The sequence below is a fragment of the Symphalangus syndactylus genome, chromosome 14, assembly GCF_028878055.3.
Source record: "Symphalangus syndactylus isolate Jambi chromosome 14, NHGRI_mSymSyn1-v2.1_pri, whole genome shotgun sequence".
In the NCBI taxonomy this organism is placed as follows: Eukaryota; Metazoa; Chordata; class Mammalia; order Primates; family Hylobatidae; genus Symphalangus; species Symphalangus syndactylus.
In genome coordinates, this window is record NC_072436.2 from 103,989,484 (window position 1) to 104,007,722 (window position 18,239).

At 35.7% G+C, this 18,239-nt stretch overlaps 1 protein-coding gene across 6 annotated transcripts in view; it reads left to right on the forward strand.

Moving 5' to 3' along the window:
• HEATR5B (HEAT repeat containing 5B) overlaps positions 1–18,239 on the forward strand; it is a 108,685-nt gene that overhangs the window by 10,351 nt on the left and 80,095 nt on the right. For 5 of the 6 annotated variants that reach the window (XM_055240677.2, XM_055240679.2, XM_055240683.2 and 2 more), the window contains exons 6-16: positions 620–791; positions 2,510–2,667; positions 3,959–4,208; positions 6,967–7,122; positions 7,902–8,152; positions 10,851–10,962; positions 12,168–12,320; positions 13,892–13,991; positions 14,320–14,429; positions 15,362–15,525; positions 16,234–16,409. In XM_055240677.2, the coding sequence (XP_055096652.1) occupies positions 620–791; positions 2,510–2,667; positions 3,959–4,208; positions 6,967–7,122; positions 7,902–8,152; positions 10,851–10,962; positions 12,168–12,320; positions 13,892–13,991; positions 14,320–14,429; positions 15,362–15,525; positions 16,234–16,409 (1,802 nt within the window). The remainder of the gene's footprint in view (positions 1–619; positions 792–2,509; positions 2,668–3,958; positions 4,209–6,966; positions 7,123–7,901; positions 8,153–10,850; positions 10,963–12,167; positions 12,321–13,891; positions 13,992–14,319; positions 14,430–15,361; positions 15,526–16,233; positions 16,410–18,239) is intronic. The other variant, XM_055240684.2, reaches the window with a different exon arrangement.

The following is an 18,239-nucleotide window of genomic DNA, read 5'->3' on the forward strand; positions in this document are numbered from 1 at the left end:
TGTCAATTTTATTGGCATAAAGGTTGTTCACATATTCTCTTTAACTTTTTAAAACATGTTAAATCTGTAGTGATTTGACCTCTCTCATTTCTAATTTTGGTAATTTGTATTTTTACTGTTTTTTTTTTTTTCCTGATCAGCCTGACTAGAGATTTATCAAATTTATTAGTCTTCTTAAAGAAGCAGATTTGATTTCATTTCTACTCTTTTTTAGTTTCCTAGTCATTAATTTCCTTTATTATTTCCTTTTTCTGCTTACTTTGTGTTGAATTTGCTCTCCTTCATCTAGTTTTTTAAGGATGAAGCTGAGGTTATTGATTTGAGACTCTTCTTCTTTTCTAATGTGGTGGTTTAGTGTTACATGTTTCTCCCTAACTAGAAGCTCTCTCAAGGCAGTAGGCTGGGACAATTGTAGGGTTCATCTTGTTTTTTCCTCATCTCTTAAGGATACCTTAAGATGCATCACTGCCTGATGTCCAGTGTCTTGAAAACTGTTGTTTCATTTATTTTGTCGAGTTTTTTGGTTATCTCAAGAGAGGTGGTGACTCTGGTTCTTGCTATTCCATTTCTGGAAGCAGATGTTGTAGGATGTTATTTACTTTTTTGTTTTTAATTCCAGTGTCTACTAGAACTACAGAATGAAGCTGTATTTATGTGGACTGCTGAACTAGAAAATATAGCCACTCTCTGCTTTAAGGCTTTGGAAAACTCAAATTATGGGGTACGAGTGGCAGTATCTAAACTTTTAGGAACAGTCATGGCCACAGCATTAATGCCAAAACAGGCAACAGGTATTGTTGTTTGCCCTTGATTTAGACCATAACAGACCTAATTAGTTATTACATATAGGCAACTCACTGTAATGGATTTAAATTTTTAAGTATCTTTGTCTACTTTTTCATAAAATGAAAGAACCTGGCCGGGCGCAGTGGCTCACGCCTGTAATTCCAGCACTTTTGAGAGACCGAGATGGGTGGATCATGAGGTCAGGAGTTCAAGACTAGCCTGACCAAGATGCTGAAACCCCATCTTTACTAAAAATACAAAAATTAGCCAGGCATGGTGGCACGCGCCTGTAATCCCAGCTACTCGGGAGGCGGAGGCAGGAGAATCCCATGAACCCGGGCGGCAGAGGTTGCAGTGAGCCAAGATCGCGCCACTGTACTCAGCCTGGGCGACAGAGCAAGACTGCATCTCAAAAAATAAAAAAAAACAAAACAAAAAAAAAAGCACAAATGGCATTTTCCTTGATATAGTCCCATTTTTTGTGATGATAATGTATAGGATATCTAGTAATTATGCTGGACATATAAGCACATAAGATTTATGAAATGATTTTGGATAATGTATGAGGTACTGGAATCTGGCACTTTATTTGCTGTTTATTTTCAGTCTCTGATGAGTAGATCCCAATTTGTACCACAGTATTAATTTTTAATTTTTCTTGATTATCATTATAAACAGAATCAGAGGCAGCATTGAGTTTTCAGATTACTCTTGCTTTGCTTCACAGTTCCATAGAGCTATCTCAGGGGTGCCTGTGAGCAGATGCTGAGTGAACCCTGCCCTGGTCTTGTCCCCACTTCTACCCCACCTCTGTATCATAGAAAGAGAACCAGATGTTTTAGGTTCAAGTTCTGTCTCTTGTATTTATTAACTGTGAAACTCTATTTCACTTCTTTGAGCTTTGAGTTCTTCATCTTTAATGATAATTATTTCAGTAGATGATGATGATGATGATGATGATGATGATGATGTAATGTTTTAAAGTGCTAACTATGTGCCAGGCACTGAATTAAGTGTATTACAAAATTTAATCCTCATAAAAGCCTTATGAATTATATGTACTGTTTTTACTGTTTTATAGATGAGGAAATTGAGACTTAGAGAGATTCTGTAACTAATTTTCTAAAAACTGTTCTGTGTTGGAAATGAAATTAAAATCCCAGGCAGCCAGATACCAAAGCTTGCATTCTTAGCCATGAGCTTTGTATCTCCTCTCTACAGAATTTTCTTGAGGATTGCATTTGCTACTATATGTAGAAGGACTTCCTAAAATATGAAACTCTGTACCAGGGATGCCGATTCAGTTGCATTCCCAGTAACATTTTAATCTATTGGTAACTACGGTATAGAAAGCACTGTGATGAGAAAAGTTTTTTGTGTCCACCTCAGGCGGGAATGAGAACTGATATCAGTTAGTAGTAGCTGCTTGTGGGTATGCTTTGTCCTTATTGTGTTACACACAGTATTATCATTATTATTAGACTATTTTGCATAGATTTATTGAATTGCTTTTATTTCTAGCTCTTTCCATTTTCTGAGCATTTTTTCTTTTAGAATTGAATTCAGGTTTACAACTACATTGAAAATTTTAAGAAAAAAATTATAAGGAAACTAAACCATTTCCCCACAGTAGTAAAGTATCCTTAAAAATAATTACTTGAATTATTAAGCTAGAGTGCCTCAGAAATATATTTGCTTATACTTTTATTTTTCTTCTTGAAAGTAATGCGTCAGAATGTGAAGCGAGCAACATTTGATGAAGTCTTAGAACTCATGGCCACAGGATTTCTGCGTGGAGGGTCAGGTTTCTTAAAGAGCGGTGGAGAAATGTTAAAAGTTGGAGGGTCTGTTAATCGTGAAGTGAGAGTTGGAGTTACGCAGGTTTGTAACACATATGTATAAAAGAATTTTGTCCAGGCACGGTGGCTCATGCCTGTAATCCCAGCACTTTGGGAGGCCGAGGTGGGCGGATTGCCTGAGGTCAGGAGTTTGAGACCAGCCTGACTAACATGGTGAAACCCCATCTCTACTAAAAACATCAAAAAATTAGCCAAGTGTGGTGGCGCACGCCTGTAGTCCCAGCTTCTCAGGAGGCTGAGGCAGGAGAATCGCTTCAACCAAGGAGGTGGAGGTTGCAGTTAGCCAAGATTGCGCCACTGCACTCCAGCCTGGGTGACAGAGCAAGAGTCCATCTCAAAAAAAAAGAAAAAAGATTTTGTTCATATCACTTGTGGAACTTCTTGGAAAACTGTTACGAAGTAACAGCTCACAGAGACATTTTTAATATTGTCTGGTTTCTTTCTAAATGTTTCTTTTACCAAATGAATGAATTACATTCAGATTCCAAATTACATGCTTATATGGAAATTCAGTAGATATTTAATAATATATAAATAAGCCTATGTCTATTATATTTGTGTAAATATCTTTAAAGTTCCTACATTTTGCTTAACAGAAAATCAGATATAAAATAACTCAGTTTTCACTGAAACGGTATTCAGGTAGCTTAAGCATTTAGATTTTAATATTCTCCAACAACCCTGTAGCTGAAAATATTGGTTAATGCTTTGATTGGATTTTCTATTAGTGTTTAATCACCAATGTAATTATAAGATTATATCTGACTTGGAATTATAATTTCAGAATAACACGGAATAAGGTTATGGTTAATGATCTAATAATTAACACCTAATAAGATGAAATGGTGATCATAGTCAAAATCATTATTTCAGTCAAAATCATAACTGTACCTTGATCCTGAAACAAGTATAAAATATAAGTAAACAATTTTTTAACTCACAGAAAAAGTTGTATGTAAGGGTTTTATAGCTATAAGTCAGTGTTTATTTAGGATGTTAAGGTTTTCTTGTTTCTGTAACCTGTTACCTTCCCGATCACTGGGGTAAATTCAGCCTCCCTTCCCTCTCACTGCTGTCCCTTTGTGTTCTTCATGAAGTTGTTATCTTAAGAACTGTTTTTTAGTCAAAGATACTTCACTAATAATTCGTATTCCAGAAGTAGTAAAAAGACCTCAAGTTTAAATTTTCTCTGTTTTAGCCTCAAATACAATTCATTCTGCATGCTGGTATCAGTTATTTTAGTACTTGCTTTATCTTTGATTTCTGTTCAGTTATGTAAGTGTATCTGAAGTCGTACCTTCCACTATTTACAGGCGTATGTTGTTTTTGTGACAACATTGGGTGGTCAGTGGTTGGAGCGCAGCTTTGCCACGTTCCTGTCCCATGTACTTGATCTGGTTTCCCATCCTCGGGCAACACAAACACATGTGGAGGCTGTGTACTCCAGACGATGTGTTTCCTTTATCCTAAGAGCTACTGTGGGCAGTTTGCTAGGTGAAAAAGCCCAGATTGCAGCTGCCAAAGAAATCTGCCAAGCTATTGGAAAACAAATGAAAGCCGTAGGTAAGAATCGATATCATTATGTGTGTTGATTACCTTAGTCATTTAGTTCTTTATTATTATTCTTAATAAATATCCATAGGACTGATTATCTTTCTGTGTGTTTTCATAGTGATTTTTATTGAGTACTCTTATTTGATATTAAAATCACATAATTACAGTGAAATAGAGTTTTTAAAGATTTGGGTGGTATGTTGGTAAGATTGTGTTTTCTGTTTTATTTCTAGTACCTATACGGATTTTATAACTTTTCTGGCATGCAGCAGCACATTGGTTGCTGTCTTCAGGGAATAATCTATTGTCCTCTTTCTGCTTTTAGAGCCTGTTGTTTTATAAACATATATTTTTATTGTTTCTTTTCCTCCCCTCGTAGGCTTAATATGAAAACTTAGGAAAAATTACAGATGGTTATTAGCCCACTATAAGATGTACTGTGAAACCTCCGTTATACATAATTACAAGAAATTCTTTTCTAAAAAGTATCAATTTTATAAATTTTTCAATTTAACAGATAGTTATTGAGTGTCTTAGATTTGCAGAGCAGTAATTCAGGGTTTAAATAATGAATGAGATAAAATTTCTCCCTTCGTGGAGCTTTTAGTACAGTTATAAACTAAATATAAAAGCAATACTAAAAGCAAGGCAAAATATAAATTCTAAAAGTTTAGTTTTTTCGCTATTATTCACTATTTCACTATACCAACTTTAATAAGGGAAATTATATTGACTAATAGAGGTCTTTTGAAATAAGGATTTAATGAATATCAATAATTTTTTTAGAGATATATGTATTAAATGTTTTATAAAATTAGTAAAAAAACATATAAATAGTTGTAGTTTTTGTTGTTTATAATGGCTTACTTAGTAAACTAGTTTTATTTTTTATTTTATATTATTTTATTTGAGACAGAGTCTAGCTCTGCTGTCCGGGCTGGAGTGCAGTGGTGCGATCTTGGCTCACTACAACCTCTACCTCCCGGGTTCAAATTATTCTCCTGCCTCACCCTCCTGAGTAGCTGTTATTACAGGCGTGTGCCAGCACACACCCTGCTAATTTTTGTATTTTTAGTAGAAACAGGGTTTCACCACATTGGCCAGGCTGGTCTCGAACTTCTGACCTCAAGTGATCCACCTGCCTTGCCTCCCAGAGTGCTGGGATTACAGGTATGAGCCACCACGCCCAGCCAGTAAACTAGTTTTAAATGTATAGAGCTAACTGAAAATTATGAATTGTGAATTAAAGAGTGTTTAAATTAATGAGATATCGTCCCTTAAATATGCTAAAATAATCATCTGTCTTAGATTCACAACTTAAAGAATAATTTGCACATTGATTCATTGAGGAAATGTTTAGTGCCAGAAACACTGCACCAAATGGTGGGAATAAAATAGCAAGCCAGATGCATACAGCACCTGTCCTCAGGGAGCTTAAAGTTTAGCAATCAAAATATGCATTTCCAAGTCCAGAAATACCTAAAAACAAAAGAGTTATTTGGCCAGACATGGTGGCTCATGCCTGTAATCCCAGCACTTTGGGAGGCCAAGATGGGTGGATCACTTGAGGCCAGGAGTTCTTCGAAAACAGCCTGCCCAACATGGCAAAACCCTGTCTCTCCTAAAAAATACAAAAATTAGTCGAGCATGGTGGTGTGCACCTGTAGTCCCAGCTACTCAGGAGGCTGAGTTGGGAGGATTGCTTGAACCCGGGAGGCAGAGGTTGTAGTCAGCTGAGATGGCACTACTGCACTCCAGCTTGGGCAACAGAGCAAGACTCTGTCTCAAAAAAAAAAAAAAAAAAATTTAATTACAGCCCTCAATTTATTAATCTATTATATCCTATTCTGTATTATGTATTTTATAGTCTATTAATTCATAATGAATGCAAAAAAGAAAGTTTTACTATCATTTAAAGGTTCTTAATGTTAAGGTCATAAATTCATTATTTGATTTTTTTTTAAATCCTGAAAGAATTAAATACAATGATACATATTGGGGATTTGTGGGCCAGAATGTATTCTCAATTAGTAATTTGGCAAGGGATCTCTGATTGTCTCTTGTCAAACACGTTTCAATTCTAGTGGAAGCTAAAAGGTTGGGGTAGCAGGCAGCAAGGCTAATTAATGGGAACTTTCAGAAACATTCCAGTAAGAGGTTCTTAAGGCATTTTCCTTATAGATCCATTTTCTGGTCAGTAATTTAACAGATACCTCCAATATATTGGAACACTTAAAGTAGCAATGGTAATAAAGTAATAATAGCTGCTAACATTTATTGAATGTGTATTATGGGCAGCATTGTGTTAAATTCTTTATATGCACTGACTTTTTAATCACCACAGTACCATTTGAAATAGGCATGTAAGCCCATTAACAGATAAGGAAATTGGGACAGAAAAGTTGAACATCTTGCTCAATGTCACATAACTAATATAACTAGTGGAATTGGGATTTGAACCTGAGTCTTGTTTCTGCAGTATCTGTGCTTTTATACACTGGATTGCTGCTGCTTGCTAAAATTAGGTTGTATTCCTGGAAGCAAAGATGTATCTCAGTATATATTTTAGCATTATTATAAAGCTATTAAACAATGTTTTTAAGTCACTTCAGTGTTTAATTCTACAAGTTTTCCACTGAGAAATAACTGCATAGTTTTTAACACTCAGACATCAGCTGGTATGGCTAAAATCATAAATTGTATAGACCAAAAAAATCATACCACAATTCATTTCTCCTATGTCAAAGACATGATTTTGTGTTTCCAGAAGCAGTAGTGAATGACACAAGTGGAGAAAACAAATCTGGCGCAGCAGACATTGCAGCCAGCCAGCATGTGATGGTCTGTGCCCTCCAGGAACTCGGGAGCCTGGTGCAGAGCTTGAATGCCACTGCATCCCCTCTTATTCAAGAAGCATCTATAGGTATGACATTCAGTTACTTGCTAGCATGTTTTTTCACTTTTTTCAGTTGTAAGTGTGATTGATATTTAATTCCTGATTAGTTGCTTATCATCATCATTAGCACTTCAGATCATCAGGTTTTACTTAAATTAATATTCATTGTGATAGGCTGGGCGCGGTGGCTCATACGTGTAATCCTAGCACTTTGGGAGGCCCTGGTGGGTGGATCACTTGAGGTCGGGAGTTCGAGACCATCCTGGTCATCATGGTGAAAGTCTGTCTCTACTAAAAATACAGATATTAGCCAGGCATGGTGACATGTGCCTGTAATCTACTTGGGAGGCTGAGGCAGGAGAATTGCTTGAGCCCAGGAGGCATAGGTTGCAGTGAGCCAAAATCATGTCACTGCACTCCAGCCTGGGGGGCAAAGTGAGTCTCAAAAAAAAAAGAAAAAAAGAAAAAAAAAGATTCCTTGTAAAGAATATTGAATTAAATGGTTAAATAAAGTTTTGGAACAGAAATCAAAAGCAATTGTGGTAGTTTTTTTATAAAAATTGACTAAAATTTGTTGAAGACTTTTATTAAATTTTACATCAACATTGAATATAATTGTACTATGTTCTTCATAGAAAATGTTCCTTTGAAGTACTCTACTGTATGTAGTTTTAGGCAAAGTTGTGGATCTATATGTGTGAAATCTTGGTGATTGTCATTTCAGTTATTGTTTTTTAGATAGTCTTTGAGTTTCTGAAATCATTTGACTTCATCAAAGAGTAATATTTTGAGTATTTCTTTTTTAGGGCTTTTGGAGATTGTGACTTCAGTGCTTCTTCATCCAAGCATGGCTGCCCGACTTGCTGCTGCATGGTGTTTGCGCTGTGTGGCTGTGGCATTACCTTTCCAGCTGACACCATTTCTAGACAGGTGTGCAGAACGGCTCAACAACTTGAAGACCTCACCAGAAGCTGTCAGTGGATATAGTTTTGCAATGGCTGCTTTGTTAGGTGGAGTACATCAGTGTCCTTTGGGCATTCCTCATGCCAAAGGAAAGGTATGATGGAGATCCTAGACTTGGGAATGCTGTCACGTGGGCTTTGGTCTTTATAGGAACACTGCTGTGTTTAATGTTGAACAGGATGGTCAAATAACAGTTGTACTATGTTAACATAAAACATAGTGTTCTTACTATGGGGTTAACAGACCCTAATTACAATTTGATATTTAATTCTGATGTAAGGATAATAGATTTTGTCTAAGTGTACTAACATGTTATAATTTATTTTAGAGGGAAAGAGAAAAAAAACAGCCTAGGCAACATAGTGAGACCCCATCATTACAAAAAATAAAAGAAGTTAGCCAAGCTTCGTGGTCCTAGCTACTGGGGAGGATGGGTTGGAAGGATCACTTGAGCCCAGGAGTTTGAGGTTACAGTGAGCTATGAATATGCCACTGTCCTCCAGCCTAGGTGACAGACCAAGACCTACCCTGTCTCAAAAAAAAAAAAACCCAACCTTATAGTAATTATAATATAGTAATTATTATAATATAGTAATTATTTGAAAGTCAGAGCTTTTCTTTCCGCTTTTAGAAATAAAAGTTCACATTGCTATATATTCAAAGATGTCAGGAGAATATGCTATTGTAATATTTAGCATTTTGATAATGTTTAGTAAAAATTGAGTGATTTTAATAAATCATGGCCAGGCATGGTGGCTTATGCCTATAATCCCAGCACTTTGAGAGGCCGAGGCAGGTGGATCATTTGAGATCAGGAGTTTGACACCAGCCTGGTTGACATGGTAAAACCTTGTCTCTACTAAAAATACAGAAAAATTAGCCGGGCATTGTGGCCCATGCCTGTAATCCCAGCTACTTGGGAGGCTGAGGCAGGAGAATCACTTGAACCCAGGAGGTGGAGGTTGCAGGGAGCTGAGATTGCACCACTGCACTCCAGCCTGGGTAACAGAGAAAGACTCTGTCTCAAAAAATAAAATAAAAAAAAATATGAGTAGCTTTTTTTTTTCTCCTTTCTTTCTATTGTATACTACTATCATGGTTTTCTTCTCAGTAATCTTAGGTGTTTATATAAATATTATTTGAAACTTTACATAGGTAGATTGGGGCTAGAGTTTTAAATTTTGATTTTTTTTCTGGGACATTAAGCCCACGTCCATTCATAGGAATTGCATAGCTACCGATGAAATCCAGACTTCTCTCTCACTTTGTCATATAGTTGCTTCCTCATTCTCATCTTCCTCAGATTTTCCGTCTTCCCCACACTTCCCATCTTCCTTCCACCACTTTCATATTTTACATTTGCCCAGAGACCCTTAGGGACTACCCAGTACTCAGAGAGTAAAATATAATCTCCTTTGTCTGGTAAACTATCTGGTAAATTATCTTATAATTTGACTTCATTCCATCTGTTCATTCTAATTTCCTGTTGCTCTAATTAGACTAGTTATCTTCCTTCTCTGGCCTTTTTCAGCTTCGAAGCCTTTGCTCTGCTAACCTCTTGGAGTTTCATCTCCCCTCTTATTCAGCTGCACCAAATTTAAGTATACTAGCCATTCTGTGTGGATGTTAATACAGCAAAGTACTGAGAACAGTGCTAGCCCGTGTGACCACTAAATAAATGCTGTCATTATTGGCACTGTTATTCCACATTCAAAGATTTGTTGAACTCCTATTATGCATCTACCATTGAGCTAACCTTGCTTGGGCATGGTGGCTCAGACCTGTAATCCCAATGCCTAGGGAGGCCGAGGCTGGAGGATAACTTTAGGTCAGAAGTTTGAGACCAACCTGGGAAACATAGCGAGACCCTGTCACACAAAAAATAAAAAATGAAATTTTTAAAATTAGCCAAGTATGTTGGCATGCTTGTAGTCCTTCCGACTCAGGAGGCTGAGGTAGGAAGATCCCTTGAGCCCAGGAATTCCAGGTTACAAGCTATGATTGTGCCACTGCACCCCAGCCTGGGTGACAGAGTGAGACCCTGTCTCTAAAAAACAGACAAATAAATAAGCTAATCTTTTGGAGCTTACAGTCTTAGAAGACAGATCTGTTGCATGATGAAATGACAAAGTAGTAGCATAGATGCTATATTAACTTACTTTATCCTTGCAAGGCTGAGATAGGCATTCCTATTATTTCTGTTTTACTAGTGATGGAACTAAGCTGTCCTAGATGAGAATGCGAGTAAATGGCAGAGATGGCATTTGGCCCTAGAGCTTGTCCTTAACTACTACGCTGTTCTGGGTCTCTTCAGAGTCATCAGTGCAATCAAGACTGACCAGGTCTTGATGTTGCCTCTTTCAAAACATGCTAATAACACGAAAGGACAACTTCTTTTTTTTTTTTTTTTTTGGAGACTGAGTCTCGTTCTGTCACCCAGGCTGGAGTTCAGTAGTGTGATCTCTGCTCACTGCAACCTCCGCCTCCCCAGTTCAAGCAATTCTCCTGCCTCAGCCTCCCAAAGAGCTGGGACTATAGGTGCCCGCCACCATGCCTGGCTAATTTTTTTGTATTTTTTAGTAGAGACAGGGTTTCACCATGTTGCCCAGGCTGGTTTTGAACTCCTGAGCTCAGGCAATCTGCCCGCCTCATCCTCCCAAAGTGCTAGGATTACAGGTGTGAGCCACCGCATCCGGCCAACAACTTCTTTTAAGTAAAGTATGCTAGTTATCTGTTTCCTTATTTAATTTAACTTGTTTGAATTAAAATCCAATTCTAAACTTTTCTTGCAGATGGTAGTTAGTATTGCTGAAGATCTTTTACGAACTGCTGCCCAAAATAGCAGGCTATCTTTACAGCGCACCCAAGCTGGCTGGCTTTTACTTGGAGCACTTATGACTTTAGGTATAATTATATTTGAGTAGGATTTTTGTCACGCTATAACCGTCAGTAGCCTGTAAAGCAAATTTAATTTAAAAATGTTGAGCTTCACATTCTAGATTTTCATTGAAGTTGTAAAAGTGGTGTAAAGACGTTTTCCTCATCATTTGCTAGTAGATTTCTCTTTTTGGTAATTATTGCTTAAGTACATTTAATGAGAAAGTTGTTAGCAAAGTTTCACCTTTACCATCAGAATAACCTTTGTCTACCTGATGAGTTTAGTGTTTAAAAGAGATGAAAATATGAGGGAAAATTCCATCCCCTAAGTGAAAACCAGCAGTGTGATTTTAGTAGAGTGGTAAAGTCACATTTAATTGGTATTGTTAGTGCTGCTTTTCTGGGGTAACCCTTAATGTGTTTCACTCTTAAGTAGTGTGACAAATCTGCAGTGTAGGCAAAATTTAACATTGTACATAGTACAAAAATACCTATTATTGTGATGGGGTATGTTCACATTTTAGTTCGTATGTTTAGCTGCTGCTGTAAAAAGTGTGTGCATATGTGTACTACAAAGTTATGATACAGATCTAAGCATCTATCTATTGGAAATTATACTTTGACCTACTTTTCTTTTCTGAAGATAACAAAAAGTTGCAACTCATTTCCAGAAGTTTATGTTAAGTATGTTAAGTGGTATGTTAAATGAATTTTTTAGCAATGTGAATATAGATTCCTAGGTCTGAATATATTGCTTCTCCATGAAACTAAATTAACCACATAAATTGCCCCCAAAACTGAGGAATATGTATCTGTATGTGTGTGGGAGTGGGTATATCTGTTTATATACATATGTATATGAAAAAGACCTCATAGAATGTGTCTCAGATATATTTTATTGATAATATACAATCTACCATTCTCAATACAGTTGGGTCATCCTTTAAAAATTGCTTTTTGTGTATTTTATGTTTGGATTCTAAAAATATTGACAGTTTAAGGTGAATTTTATTATGCTTTGATCTATATTTTAATCAGTGAATAAAGGTTGAAAATAATGTAATTTTAGAGATAAAAATAGAGTGAAATAACAGATATTGTTAAACATCAGTATTTTACTCTATTTTCATCTCTAAAATTACATAAAGTTTGTGTTGGGCTCATTTTCCTTGACACTTGTTTGTAAGGTATGTTACATATACATGGTTTTGTATTCTCATTTTCTTGGCTAGGACCATCTGTCGTTCGTTACCATCTGCCCAAGATGTTGTTATTGTGGCGAAATGTTTTCCCACGTTCCTTAAAGGAATTGGAAGCTGAGAAGGCCCGAGGCGATTCTTTTACCTGGCAGGTAACTTTGGAAGGTCGTGCTGGAGCTCTATGTGGTAAGAACTGAAAGGATTGTGCTTCACAATATTATGATATTACTAAAATATTTGTAAAGTAAAAGAAAAATCACTACTTTATAGTTTTTTATTTTACTAGGTAATGATAAATTCATAGGCTTTTAGATTTAAATAGAAACTTTATAAATGATCCACTTCAGTTTGCTAATTTTGTAATAAAAATGAAACCCAGACTCTGAAAAAGTGTTTAGACCTGGTAGTTAGACAGGAACTAGAACCCAGGCCTCTTATTCCCACTTGTTGCTATCTTACCTGTCAAAGAAGCACTGAGTCACCATGTAAAAAAAAAAAAATACCCAACAGCTATTTAAAGAAAAAGAAACTCAGGATTACCAAAGTTATTGCATTTGCAGTTAGTCTTTTCATAATGGAGAAACAGCTGTTTTTTCACATCCTTATCAAATCTCTAAACCTTCATATATTTTTCAGATATCAACATTACAAAAATAACGGATACAGTTGTTTTTGTCTGGGAGTTAACAGCTTACAGGAAACGCTCAGGTTTTGTTCCATTTGAGAACTAGAATGACATTGGATGTCCCAGTTTTTTTTTTGGTTTATCTCAGGGTGAAAACTACTTCTTTTTCCAAACTGGGAGAGAGATACATGTTTAACCACAAGGGCAGCCAGGCAAGAGGGCACGTTTACTCTCACACATCTAAGAGGTGTTTTAGTCTTGGCTCTATTGCTAAGGGGCCAATAAAAATTTTTTTTCTCACTGGACCATTTTTGTTTATATACATATATATTTACACAAATATATGTAAAAATTCAAAATGCAAAAATATATATAGTGGCTGGGTGCTGTGGCTCATGCCTGTAATCCCAGCACTTTGGGAGGCCAAAGTGGGTGGATCACTCTCAGGAGTTCTAGACCAGCCTGACCAATATGGTGAAACCCTGTCTCTACTAAAGATACAAAAGTTAGCCAGGCGTCCTGGCGCTTGCCTGTAGTCCCAGCTACTCAGGAGACTGAGACAGGAGAATTGCTTGACTCTGGGACGTGGACGTTGCAGTGAGCCGAGATCCCGCCACTGCACTCCAGCCTGGTTGACGGAGCGAGACTCTGTCTCAAAAAAAAAAAAAAAAAAACAAAAAAAAATACACACACACATATACATACACATATATACACATATATATCTGTGAAAGTTGCAAAAATATATGTAATATATGTAAAAAATTCATGTAAATTTTAAGGCATTGTTTATACACATAAATGTATATGTTTATAAACAATGCCTTAAAATTTCTTTCTTTGTAGTCATCTGAATTCCTATGAGATCATAGTCCTCTGAATTTCCACCCACAGAAATCTTTCTAACCAGTACCTTCTCTTCCTCCATTTTTCTATCCACCTTTTTTCTAGCCTTTTCCACGATTTTTCTTTGTAGTTGTTGCAAGTTTTTCTTTTGGTTTGACCTGATTTCAGAACCTTATATGTTATAATAATTAAGTATTACAACTGCCTTTATATTTATACAATTTTGTAAATTAATTCATGTTCACAAAAGCTACTCCAAATCTGTCCTTTTAAACATGTAATCTAGCCATGAGGAGCTTTGTTGCACATTGTCCTGAGCTACTAACTGAAGATGTGATTCGAAAATTGATGACCCCTATTGAATGTGCCATGACTATGATGTCACAGTAAGTAAGCAATTAAGACAAGTTCACATCCTATTTTATATATTAATAATATACTTCTCAGCCATATTTTGTGCTTTCTTCTAGAATCATCTAGGAAACATAAAACTTTATTTTTGTAATATAACTTTAAAAATTACAGTGATGGTGTGGATTGAAATACAGTTGTATCTTAAAGTGTTTTTGTTACAGTGAAGATCACAACATAAGCTAAAATGAAAGTGTATACTTATCAATGTACTTTGGCAGTACATTGATACATTGCTAAGAGAAATTTATAAGTAATACTTATTCTAGTAAGCCATTACCAACTATGTTTTTGATATTTTAGCATTCCATCTGTAATGAAAGCCCATGGAGCTCATCTGAAAGCTAGTGCTGCAATGGTCCGTTTAAGACTTTATGATATCTTGGCTTTGTTACCTCCAAAAACTTATGAAGGTAAATTAAAAATTTGTGGTGTCTGATAAAAATTTTTCTTTACAGTTCTTCACCGTATTATAGAGTCTGAGCAAGGCTCTTCCACTGACTTACTGTGCAAAGGAAGGCCACCATTTTATTTTTCTTCATGTAAAGTAGCTGACACTTGTTGACTACTTACTGTGTTCTGGGTCTCGTTTTTGGCCTTTTGTATTAGCTTCTTTGACTCTATTGCAACTTATGAGGCCTTTAGCCCTATTTTATAGATGAAGAATCTCAGATTGAGAGACTTAAAGAAACTTAACTTACCCAAGACTTAGAGCTAGTTAAGTGGCAGAGCTTGGATTCAAATCTAGCTGGCTTATCTTCAAAGTGTGCACTTTTAATTAATACACTGAAATGCTTCCTATATATTGTAATATAGCCAATAATTCAAGGATCTGGAGGGAGAAATCAAATATTATGTAAAATATTAATAGTAAAATAAACCATTGATTTCTTTCCAGTGTAATCATGCCCAAGAATTTTGGTGTGCTGTGATAATCATATCACATTTAATATATTTAAAATAAAGTATCTTTGTTTGTGTGTGTGTTTGAGACAGGGTTTTGCTGTGTTTCAGAGGTTTGTCTCAATCTCTTGGGCTCAAGCAATCCTCCTGCCTCAGCCTGCTGAGTAGCTGGGACTATAAGCATGCTATGGCACCCGCCTCTCTTTCCTCTATTTGAGTTTTTTGGTTATTTTAAATAATTTGGGCTAAAAGACACAATACATGAAAGGAAGTACCATTATTGTATATTAAAACCAGCATTTAAATATAGATTTTTTTAAAGAAGAGAACAGAGACTTAATTACTTTATTCCTGTTGAACATGTTGCAGCTCTTTGTGGGCAATGATTATAATTTTCACAAAAATTATTCTTTTTAATCTGATCTGAAGTTCTGTTTTTTAGGATCTTTTAACGCACTTCTTAGAGAACTGGTAGCGGAATTCACTTTGACTGACAACTCAGCCAACACAACTACTTCCCTCCTCAGATCCCTCTGCCATTATGATGATAGTGTTCTTCTTGGTTCTTGGCTTCAGGAAACTGATCATAAATCAATTGAAGACCAGGTAATAAACCATAGACGGAAATGAAATACTAACTTAATCTGAAACAATGGTCCTATTACACATTGTCACTTAAAAAGAAAACAGTGTATAGAAAGGTTTAATCCCCATTTAGTGTTCTTAGACACTTAAAGATGGCATCCTGGTGGTAGATAGTGAAAAAAGTTAAACAGGAAGAGTGAGAATTTGGCAAATTGTCTTTATTTAATATTCTGTGTATTTAGATACCTTGTGGTGGCTGTGATAAAGATCAGTTTTAACTGGCTTTTTGGTTATTGGTATTTTGTTTTGTTTTAGTTTGTTTTGTTTTGTGACAGGTTGGAGAGGAATGAGTTAGTAGGTTGAAGATTTAGAACTTTTGCCCACTGAATACATTATTTCTTATGTACTGTTTAAAAAGAGTGATTAAAGCCCCATTTAAAATAATTGTTTGTGGGATTAAGATCTTGTGTATATTGTTCACACGATAAGGTGGGTGGTGTAAACATGTTTTCGAATGAATAAAGCTTTTCTTAAAATTTGTATAAGGTGTTACTGATGATTTTTTAATGACCAAATTACATTTTGGTCTGTTTTCAAATGTTCGGATCCAATCATTCTTTTTTTGTTGCCTTTTATCCTTTCTCCTCTGCTGTAATCCTCATTCCCAATGTTTAATAAGTAGATTTCCTAAAGTAGATTTTGAATAATTTTTATTTCACTCTTTTGCAGCTCCAGCCAAACAGTGCCTCTGGAAGTGGGGCTCTGGAGCATGATCCATCCTCTATTTATTTACGGATACCTGCTGGAGAAGCAGTACCTGGTCCCCTCCCTCTCGGAGTCTCAGTCATTGATGCTTCTGTGGCCCTTTTTGGTGTAGTGTTTCCTCATGTTTCTTATAAACACCGGTTAGTATGAAGTCAATCAGGTAATTTTTGTTAAATATATATTAAACAAAGAGTAGATTTTCTCGTCCCAGTTAACTCTGCAATAAAGTGAGTTATTATAATACTTCAACAGTACTCTTACAGATTTACTAATGTGACGCACACATGATAAAAAAAATTGCATGCAAATTGCACATAATTTGAGACTTTATGTAAGATTTGACCCTGTGTACTAGCATCTGATATCCGTTGTATTGTGGACTGTATTTTATAACAAAATTTTCATTATATATGCTAGAATGACAACTGTTGGCAAAAAAAATGCATTATAATAGTTCGTTTGATAGTTCATACATAGGTTTTGACTATATCTTTAATTAAGGACGTCAGTTTGCTAAACCTGTTGACTTTGTTGTTGAAGAAGTAAATGGATGAAAATTCCACTCCCTAATAATGTTTGTGAGATGGTTCAAGTCTAGAACTTGGAAACTAACATAATTGGTTCTTTTTCTAATAGAAGCATTTTGGTTTGGTATATTCTATATCCACAGACACTATTCCTAGCTTTAGTAGGCAGTTTGTATACTGTGATTTTCCCAAAAGGAAAACAGAAATGAATTAATACAAGACCATCAGAGATAACTTAAAAGCTTTACAAAATTCAAATGCCTTAAAAATATTGTTGGGTCTGGTGTGGTGGCTTACGTCTGCAATCCCAGCACTTTGGGAGGCTGAGGCAAGAGAATTGCTTGAGGCCAGGAGTTTGAGACCAGCCTGGGAAACATAGTGAGACACTCATCTCTACAAAAATTACAAAATAAAAAATGTCTTTAATATGTAGGTTGCTTGATTAATTGCTTTTTAATTTGAGGAGAAAAAAGATATCTTTAAATATGTAGGTTACTTGATTAATTGCTTTTTAATTTGAGGAGAAAAAAGTTTAAATATGAAACTTTACTCAAATATCTTTAAGAACATTCGGTTGCCACATAAATGTTAAATGATGTTAAAGGTGGAAGAATCTTATAAAGCATCTATTTCAACATTTTGGTTTTAAATCTTAAGGAAATCCATGTCTAAGAGTTTGGTTTACCCAAGGTTATACAACTAGTTATGAAAGCTATAACTGAAATCCAGGATTATTTTAATTCTATATGATCACTTTTATAGAATAAGATGAAGTATAAATAAATTCTATTAAAAATATAAACATATAATAACATAAATATCCAACAGTAGGAGGATAAGTGAATAAATAATAGAAAGTCCATTTTTGTAAAGACAGTGTTTTGATAGAAGATGCTCATGATACAATGTTAAATTAAAAAGATAAAAAGCAAGAAGTGATCCTACTTTGGTTTTTAACCAGCAGGCTGTGCAACTTAATATATTTACTGCTGTTCTTAGTGCACGAAAGGTACTTACTTTTAAAAGTTTCTTAAAGTACATTAAAATGTGCATGTATACACGTACATCTGAATCTGTATCTTCGTATGAGTTTTGAAGAATGCTTTGACCTGAGACCTGAGACCTGTAGACTAGTATAAATTGATCTTTAAATCCTTACAGCGACCTCAGGGAGATTTTATTACCAACTTGAGGTCATAATTGTCTTATTACTAAATCCAACTTCCTTGGATTCCTTTGTTTCACATCATTTCTTTTTAGAAGAATGCTTTCTCACTCTCTTTTTATCAAAATCTTCTGAAATGGGCCGGGCGTTGTGGCTCACACCTGTAATCCCAGCACTTCGGGAGGCAAAGGTGGGTAGATCACCTGAGGTCAGGAGTTTGAGACCAGCCTGGCCAACATGGTAAAATCCTTCTCTACTAAAAATACAAAATTAGCTGA